Source organism: Onychostruthus taczanowskii, unplaced genomic scaffold, assembly GCF_017590055.1.
Source record: "Onychostruthus taczanowskii isolate IOZ18803 unplaced genomic scaffold, ASM1759005v1 scaffold2, whole genome shotgun sequence".
Classification (NCBI taxonomy): Eukaryota; Metazoa; Chordata; class Aves; order Passeriformes; family Passeridae; genus Onychostruthus; species Onychostruthus taczanowskii.
Window position 1 is genome coordinate 1,908,586 of NW_024499239.1, and position 9,848 is coordinate 1,918,433.

A 9,848-nucleotide genomic window follows, 5' to 3' on the forward strand; every position below is an offset into this window, starting at 1 on the left:
TATTTTCCATGTCATGGGACTATTTTCTGTAACCAAATTATTGCCAGGCCTTTTTTTGAATTTTGTCAGAAGCCATTAACTCAATGCACATATAAATTTGTTTATGCACATTAGCATATGAAGGACTTGTGAAAATCACAAATAAAAATATGAGTTTCTCTGTCTGAAATGTAACTTTCAGGTTCACTATAAAATATCTTTCCATTTGGTTAATGGCAATATGGCAATTCCTCATTATTGATTACATTTTATACATTATTATTACATTTTATATTTTATATATACAAACAATGAAAAAGGTATTATTATATATTTTTATAAAACCTCATAGCATTAGATAAAAAGAAAATATTGCGTTTCTGTGATTTTAGCTACTATATTTAGTAGATTCATCAGAGCAAGAGAATGAGGCCTAAAGCAAATACCAGGTAAAGGTCCTTCTTTAGTTCTGACCATTATCTTAGCCAATAAAATGTGACCTTGAAAACACTTCTAAAAATTAAGAGAATAAATCTGAAGACCCAAACCAACATCCAAAAAACCCAGTTCTTTCTCATTCTGCTTTTACTGACTGATTTTTCCAGAGCATGTAGAACTCAAGCAGATACAATCTGTATTTTCCATGTGGTTGCACAGGATGTGCTGTATAAATGGTTATAGAACAGAACAGGGGAAAAGATCAATTATGTCACTGATCTGTCTTATGACAGCAAGGATGCCAAACAGAGACATCTGGGACAAAAAGTTTCAGTAACCCAATCACAAAATGCTATCAGGCCACTATAAGCATCCTTTATTTCACTTACTGTATGCAGTCACTGAAGTTTTCTACACAGATTGTAGAAATTAACTGCTAGTTAATTTTGCCAAGTTGTTGCAAAATTTAGTTAATTAGAAATAAATTAGAAAGGGATATAGATGTTTTATAGGGTTTCAAAAAAAAACAGCATAGAGGAAATATTTTTGCAAATATTTTCTTTTTCCTCTATGCTCTCTTCATTCTTTTTAGAATTAGCATTAAATTTCATTTCATGAATTTTATATTTTCAGGCGTGGCTTAAAACTGTTATTTCACTTCAAACTTATTTTAAAGCTTTAAGCATTGTTATAAAAAAGCCTCTCTCTACTGTAACAGTGGTTAAATGTCCACTTACATAAACGCATACAAAATCTCCACTTAAAATACATCTTTAAAATGGTTTGATGGCAAATCTACAGTGAGGCCTGAGCTTCCCTCCACAAATTCAAGCTTTGCCACATCTCAATTTTTAATAAAGTTTTTAAAGGGAAGTCTGTAATTGGTGTAACTGCCAAACGCTTTCACGCATCCTGTGTCAAAAGCAAAAACTTGCCGTGTTTCACAGTCTAGAGACCAAACCCAAAATTTTCACAATTACAAGACGAAGAAGGCTTTATATTCAAGTTTAATTTTAAACAGAATTTCAGTAGACCAAGATGAGAAACTTAGGTTTTAATTATCACTGTTATTTAAATAGTATCAGAGATCTTGAAAAATGAAGAATTTATTTCTTAAACTATATGTGAAATTGAATATATGCTAAACACTCCCCATCCATCACAAACCTTTTTTCCTCCTTTCCTTTTCTCCGCTTGCTCTACCATGTTTCCTAGTATTTCTTTCAATTAAACATGCATGCAGAACACTGAACAAAAGAAAAGAATGTTACAGATCATTGAAAACAGTACCAAGAGATAAAGTAAGAAACTAAGTACTAATCTTTCAATTTTGGAGCAAGACCAAGGACAGCAGGTTTTGCTGGCTCTAGCTCTGAGAGGGTGAGAATTGCTACCTTTATGGTGAAACACTATCAGAAATCAGATGGGAAAAACATTTTAAAGTGGAAGATGCCATTCCAGCTGCAACATGGTAATAATCATAACTGCAAATAAACACAATAGGCTCACCATGAAACCCTAAAGGAAAACAAAAACACATGGTGCAGAAACAAGGGGATAGTGCCTTAACCCCAGTTAATTTCAAATAAAACAGGAAATATGATAAGGACTGAAGATTCACTCAGAAAAATTATCGTATTTAATACTTTAAATATTAAAAAAACCACACAGCTTCTTCTATTTAATTTTAAAAATAACAACCAAACAAACAATAACCTGTTCTTTATGGTCATGATGAGGAAAAAAAATTAACAGGGTCAAAAATGTAGGCCTTGAACTCAGAGAAATTTAGGTTAGATCTTTAGGGGGAAAGAAAAAGCCAGAAGTTGTAGTCACCATCACCAAAGACTTCTGCGGGCACATCACATATAAATTTGTCAAGAATAATAAAAGTATGGCTAAGCTTTGGGATAAGTTTAACAATTAGATTCTTCTTCCAACTCTATCTCCCACAATTTCTCACAACTGCCATAACTTCTACACTCAGCTGGGGGAAACAGAGAGGGAGAAAAAGGTAAAGAACTACTCTAAATATATGAATCTTGGAATCCTTTAAAAATAATCAGGGCAAACTAAGATATCACAGAACCTTGCCTTACAGAGGAGTAAAATTACTACAATTTTTTTATATGTCTTCAGCATCATTTTTAGTAGACTCAAGCTCAACAAAACATTTCCACCTAAAGAAAGCTTGTGTCTAAACAGATACCTTTCCTATGTCAGATTTAGCAGGAATGACAAACTACCTGCAGAAAAAGGTAGTTACTCCAATTGCCTATCAGTGGTTTAACTAAGCTTCTGAGCCACCTACCTGAAAGCTCAAAAATAAACATTATCCTCTATGAGAAATGTTTTTAATATTGCAAACCCAGTGCTCTCTTTCTATGTGTTTCAGTCACAAGAAACTCTATAATAGAAAGCCAAGCAGTATATTTCAAAGTGAATTACTCTGATTCCTTTAATTTTTCTAATAGTTTAACCCACCCCAAGTTTCTGTAAGATATATAAAAAGCATTGCAAGGACTGGGAACAGAAAATGCATGTATGTTAATATAACTGTATTATCTCAAATGTGTGGAAAGAGTAAATTACTATTTCTCTTATTATACATACAGTTTCCAAGAGAATATTCCTACTCCAGTGTCTTGTTGATACTTCACAATCAAGAACTTTTATTTACTTCACTTTAAATAAAGGTACTCTTCAGCACCCAAATTAAAATCATAAAAGCAGGCTTTTCAAATCTCTAGTTAGCTTCTAAGCGTGAGCTACAGGGGAAAGTTGCAGTGTTGTTCTTCATATCATCTTCAAATTACATATTCCAATGTTTTCTATGTATCTCCTCACTTGTGAAGGCTGTCAATAATATGGAAATGTCCATAATATGGAAAAGGTAGAGCAAGATTAAAGCAAAACAATAGGAATGTTAGTGTATTTGTAAGTTCATGAAGTCATCCTAAATACAGCTTCCATGAAACCAGATGACTAATAATCTAATTCAAATCTATTTCCAAATAGCTCTTTAAATTCTTGCATATTTAATCAAATTTAAAACCAACCTTAGCACTTCTCAGTAATTTGCAAGAGAAGACAGTCTCTTCAGTTATCATTAAGAACATTTTACTGTATAGGACTATGTGTTTTAGCAATTTAAGGACTTGCATATTTTCTAAGTACAGCTTTAATGTATTATTTCACAATCAACACAGAAATTTATAACAATGTTTTCCAGTTTCCCTGGTTATTTTCTCTGCTAGCACCAAGTCCTTCAGAAACATCTAATATCTTAACTTAGTCCTCTCCTTCCTGCAAAGTCATCTCCACCTCTTCCATGCTCATACAACTGATCCAGACACCTCCAATCATTCAGACTCTATGCATACTTTTCTATGTAGTCAACACTTAAAAAGATAAATTAATAATAAAAGCATTGTCTTCACCAAGAATGCTTTCCTTCCTTAAGATTTAACTCCAGCATTTCAAGTTCTTGTAATTTTGAAGTACTTTTCAAGTAATCAAATTTGTTTGTTTTTTTTTTTAATTGATTGGGAAAGCAGTTTCTTCTCTCTAGTCCTTCACCTCTCCTTCTGGACAATCATGTCAACAAACACACACACACAAAGCACAGAGAAAGCAGGAAACTGAGTTGATTTTATCTCATGAGATACACATTTCAACTACATTAGCTTTTCTCTTGCAGCGTTCACTTTGAAACAATTCGGTGTGTGTTCAACCATTTTTCCAACTTCCAAAAAAAAAAAAAGCTGTATTTCAATCTTACCAGTCTTTGTACAGAACATCTTCAGTTCACTTAACACATTTAACTCCCATCACCTTTACCACTGAGCTTCTGGACAGTGGTGTGAACAGCAATGTGCCACAGCACAATATCCTTCACTCTTTCAATTCACATAATTTTCCTAGGAACAGTTTTAAAACGTTACTTCCAAACTACTTACTCTAAGTAAAAGTTTCATTTTTCACACACAGATGTTTTCCTCATGATATAAATTTGGTAAACTACTACAGTTTTTAACATAAAGGTTATGGGGCGAGAACAGTCAGACTTTGGCTCTAACATATACAACACAGAACCATACAGTGTATAAAACCCTGAAAAAACCCCAAGTTACACTTTATTTTAAGCTTGCATTTAAAATGAAGCTAGAACTTATAATATTGTAATAGTTTCTGTAAAGATGCAATCATAGATACTATGTCTATCTCTACACAAAGCCAAGGGTTTGTCTGCATGAGCAGTCCATTGTCTTAAAAGCAAAATATTAATCAGGAATGAAAAATGGCAGCAAAAAGATCCAGATGACTGTGATGTGTTAGTTTAAATCAGTTAAAAAGGAAAACACTGAATAACAAGCTTTACATAGGAGAAATACCTGCCTGAACTGTAATACCAAACAGGTGGACAAACAAACAAGCATTTCCATCTTTTTATGTACCACCTCCATAGCAGGACTGGTAAACTTTCTAAAAAGTAGCTGTACACGTCCATTTTAATTTGCCATTATTTACTTGTTAGGAAAAACATCTCACTTAAAAGAAAGATTATTTCAGCTATCTTGGTAGCACAGCTGGCACTCCACATGAAAGTGTCAACAAAAGTTGCAGTGCCAGCACATCACAGCAAGAGAGAATCAAGTGTCAAACATTAAACACATTTTATTAAGAAAACTTAATAAGTTAAAGTTTTGAAAAGAAGTTAATTATAGCAGCAGAAGGGCAACACATTTACTGCTTACTCATTCCAGAAAGAGTGGAAAAGACAATGAATGCCTAGAGTGAAGGTGTTAATTTTTCACAATGACACCCAAGGGATTTATTTCAATGATCAGATTACTTATCTTTGTAAGACCAGAGTTACACTATTATTTAGATACAACAAGAATTTTACATAACTTGGAATATTGTAAGTTGGAAGAGACATTGAGTCTAACTCCCAACTTCACACAGGGCAATCTAAAAGTCAAACCATACACAAAAACGCCGTCCATATGTCTCCTGAACACCTGCAGATTTGGGGCAATGACCACTTCCACTGTAGTAGATTTGAGCCATTCCTTCCACTCCTGTCACTGGATACCAGTTGTTTTACATCCTTGGCCTGTAAGCCTTAATAACCTACATAGTTCTTTAAAGAAAAACAAAACAAGCAAAACCCAAAAATTTGGACCATCCTTCTCTTTGTCTGAGCTGCTAGTTCAGAGAAAGAATCAGCTTTAAAAACTGTTCCTTCCTTCTCCTCCATCACAAAAGTCCTCCCCACAACACTAACAAATATAAAAAAAAAATAAAAAGACAAAACTCTGCAGTTTGGTTAAAAGCCAACTCCTCCAATAAATGAAGTTATAGTGACACTGTAGAGACACTACTGGGTGGCCGAACACTTGGTATGCAAAAGCCTGGCCTGAAATCTAGGAAGAGAAGTGTAGAAACTGAGGAAGAGAAGTGTAGGCAGCTCTAGTAGCATTGAAATCTGGAAAAGGCAAGTATGTACACTACACATTTTTGCACACTTCCCTATTTGAATATAAAAGTTGGTGAAGATGAGCTGTTGATATGAATCTGAATTAACACTGCTCCTTCCTCCACGTCTCTCCTACCCAGAGGACACCTCGAAGAGAGCACCACCACCTTCACCTGCACTCACACACACACCTGCTGCCATCGCTTTCATGGTAGTTATTAACTCCGGGCATTTCGTTCCCCTGGCACCACAAACACGGGCTTTAACTCCGTCTCCCGCGGGCTCCTCGCCCCGCCTGGCTGCCAGGCCCCCCTGGCCCACCGCAGCCGGCAGCCCAGCCCAGCCCAGCCCGGCCCAGCCCAGCCCGGCCCAGCCCGTGCCCCTCTGCTCAGAACCCGTCATTTCCCGGCCCCCGACAGCGCAGGGCACGGCCTGGGCACGGCCAGTACGCTGGGGACGCGCTCCCGGCGCTGCTCCCTGCGCTGCCGCTGCCCTGGAAACGCCGCCGCCGCCGGCCATCACCTCCCGAGCAGGGCAGGGGCACCGCCGGCCCGGCGCCTCCCGCCCTACCGGCGCCCCGCTCGGGGCTGGGGAGGGAGAGGGGCCGGCGGAGCACGGGGGGCGCCGGGCGGACGGGGACACGGGGACTGCGGAGAGGGGGGCAGCGCGACAGGGCACCCCCGGCCGGGCGCGATGGCGAAAGAAGCGAACGTCTCTACCTCCTTCTTTTTCTGTCCTCCCCCGAGCTGTCCGCAGAGGAGGAGCAGGAGCAGCAGCAGCAGGGGGAGACAGCCCCCGGCCGGCAGGTGCGGCAGCCGCCCCGCTGCCCCGGCACCCAGCGCCATGTTCCGCCCCCGCCGGCGGCACCTGCCGCACCGCCACGCTGAGCCGGCCCGCGCCCGGCCAATCGCAGCGCCCCGCGGCGCGGCGCCGCCTGGGAAATGTAGTTCTGCGGGGACTGCGGGGCAGGGTCGCGCTCGGCTCTGCGCCGGTGCCGCGGGCAGCGCTGCCCGTCCCGGGGACAACTACCCGTCCCGGGGACATCTGCCCGTCCCGGGGACATCTGCCCGTCCCGGGGACAACTACCCGTCCCGGGGACATCTGCCCGCCCCGGGCTCAGCTTCACTGCTGCTCCCGGCCGCCTGCAGCTCGCAGTGCAATCCTAGATCGGGACTGTAAAACAAAACAAGACAAAACACCGAAAAACCCCACCAGAAACCGACCCAAGCAATTGAGACTTCTTTCTTATACCTTTATGCACTTTTCAGGTTTCATTATGAACGCACAAAGCCATCTTTGCAGAAAATAATATTAATGCAATATGCTGATATAATTAATTATAATTTAATTCCCAGAGCATTAACTGTGCAGCTCTAAATTGGTATTCTGATTCACGATACAGTCCTCAAATCAGTGATTGTGTATTTCTTGAAAGTGCACACTGCAGTGCGCAGGGTAGGTAATGTTAAATTAATGAGCAAATACTTCTCCTTTTTTCCCCTAGAATTCCAAGTACACTCTGTGCTACATTAGTTACTTACACACAGCTGTGCTGAAGACTCAGAAAGCAGAACTATTCATTTCTTTGGAGTTCTTGCTGTATCACTAGAAAGTTTTGTGAATTTTATAATAAAACTTCACAATGAAATAGAAAACTGAGGCCCAGGAACATATTTTAAAGTATCTCCTTTTTTTTTGGAAAGAGAATTTTTAGGTGGAATTATCATAGTATCAGATGCTAGTCTGGTGACACAGCTGGCATCTGAGCACCGAGCAGTTATAACATTAAATAGGCTATTTTTCTCTCTTCAGTTATTTTGCAAAGTGTCTTTCAGAAGTTACATCCATCCCTAGGAATAGTCAAATGTATTCAAATAATCTACCAAACACTTAATAAGTTCAAAAGAGTTCAGGCCATTTGTTGTCCACATCCATCAGATTCTGACTACTATTGAGCAATAACAACAACCATAAAATGGTATGCAACCATGACATATGATTACAGAGATTTCTAAGACCTCTACTCTAAAGAGACAGGATATATGTATTGATCAGATCTCTGTGTTTTTAAAAACACATTTTTTCCTTGTCATTATTTAGATAGGAGAAAAAAAAATTCAGTGGGAACTGCACTGGAACAAGAGAGGCATATGTTAATTACTGTGCTAAAAAATAACATTCCATTAGAAAATCTCAGGCCACTCTTGCTAAATCCAGAAGGTGATTTCAAGGGAACCTTGTTTGAAAAACTCTTGGTATCCTCCTGAGCCTGATAAACTGCAGACCCTTCACATTGTCACTGTATGAAAAGAGCATTAAAACTACTGAGAACATGAAAACAACTGGGAGTTCTTCATTTCTTGAAAAGATTACAAAACTCATTTGACACAACTCAACTCTAACTGTCAAATTTCTTACACTTACTTTTAATCTCAATTAATCTCACTTACAAATAATCTCAGTTCTCAATCACCTGAAGTCCATACCTTAAGCAGGAAACAGCAACATGGACAGTTTTGTTTTATTTCTTTTCTGTTCAGAGTTTCATATAAACCAGAACTTCCACAGCCTGGCTGTTTTATCTAGCTCACTGGATAAAGAAGACTTCACACAACTGATGCAGTAACCAGGATGTACTAGCACGCAGAAAGTGACCCAGGGAACCTGTAACTGCGAAGTGTTTTTCTCAGATATACAATACTCTGAGGCTATCCGAGTCTATGCCGATGGAATGAACCTCACAGATCCTGTGTGCAGCCACAGCTGCTGCTCCTGGTGGGTATGGACATGGACCTGGAATGGAAGGCCTTAAGAGAAAGGAAGGCGTCTCTTTATTCTTTCCTCAAGGAATGACAGAGGAAGGAGTATAAGCCTGGAAAGAAGTGCAGTGCTAGAGAAGGTGAGATTAATGTCAAGGATTACATGAAATCTGACTGGTTTACATTTGCTGTGTTGTTCTTGAGAGTTAGCTCTGTTAACAGAGTAATGATGGGAATGGGTGCTCTTACCTTAGAACATTTTTCTGTGCTGAAATGCAAATGCAATGCAAATGACCTTGGGCCAGCAAGGGAAGTACAGTTGGGGTAGAAGTCTTCTAAAGGCTTAATAAAGAAAAAATGTGACCTACGCATGTCTTGTGAACTTAAATTTTCCTGTGAGATGTGTTAAATAAAAGTGTTGAAAAGCCTCCTGTGAGGTGGAAGACTGCCTTTCTTAGTATCACAGGAATCCTCCTAAAATGTAATAGAATAACCAGAGAAGAGCTGTGGGAATTGCCTAAAGGGGTTAGCAGAGCAAAAAAAAAAAAAAGCGGTGTGAGGCTCAGACAGCAGAGATGGGATGAGTTCAGCAGCAGACAATGGAGACAGGGTACATAAAACAACAGCAAATGCAAAGGTGCAGAAGTAAGCAGGTGCCCTATGTGTGGCTCTGGAGACAAGGAGTGTTGTGAAGCTTGGCTAGGGAGAACGAAGTGAGAAGCAGCTAACATGAACATGACAAGTCAACAGATCACTAACTCAGGTCAGACCTTGCAATCCAGAAACATTTAAAAGGTTTTAAAGACTCAAGATAGCTGCATGAAGCGGAAACATTAGCCTAACACTTTCCTAGGAAGAAAAAAATAAAATCATAAACTGATTAAAAGCATTATAGAAATGCTTTGAAAATTAGTTATTTCTATCTTGCATGCATACTTTTTTGTTTTTAATAAGAATATTTAGTTATTGATTCATGAGCGAAGAGAATCAGCTCCCACAGAACCAGAAAGTTTAATATAAAGATCCAAAGGTTTATAGATGGAACTCAAGCCAGCATTTTTTTCTTTTCAAGTAGTCTCCTTAAATTCAAATCTGACCTTTGTTAGTCCTGACAGAAGACTTAAAGGAATTTGGGTTGGCCATATTCAAACATGTAAAAAAAGTTACTGCTCTGATTGTCAGGTATTGTC

General features: G+C 39.1%; 1 protein-coding gene across 2 annotated transcripts in view; it reads right to left on the reverse strand.

The window, feature by feature from the left end:
* TUSC3 (tumor suppressor candidate 3) overlaps nt 1-6,766 on the reverse strand; it is a 109,914-nt gene extending 103,148 nt beyond the window's left edge. For both annotated transcript variants that reach the window (XM_041402831.1, XM_041402830.1), the window contains exon 1: nt 6,619-6,766. In XM_041402831.1, the coding sequence (XP_041258765.1) occupies nt 6,619-6,744 (126 nt within the window). In that variant the 5' untranslated portion in view covers nt 6,745-6,766. The remainder of the gene's footprint in view (nt 1-6,618) is intronic.
* Nucleotides 6,767-9,848: the final 3,082 nt, after the last annotated feature.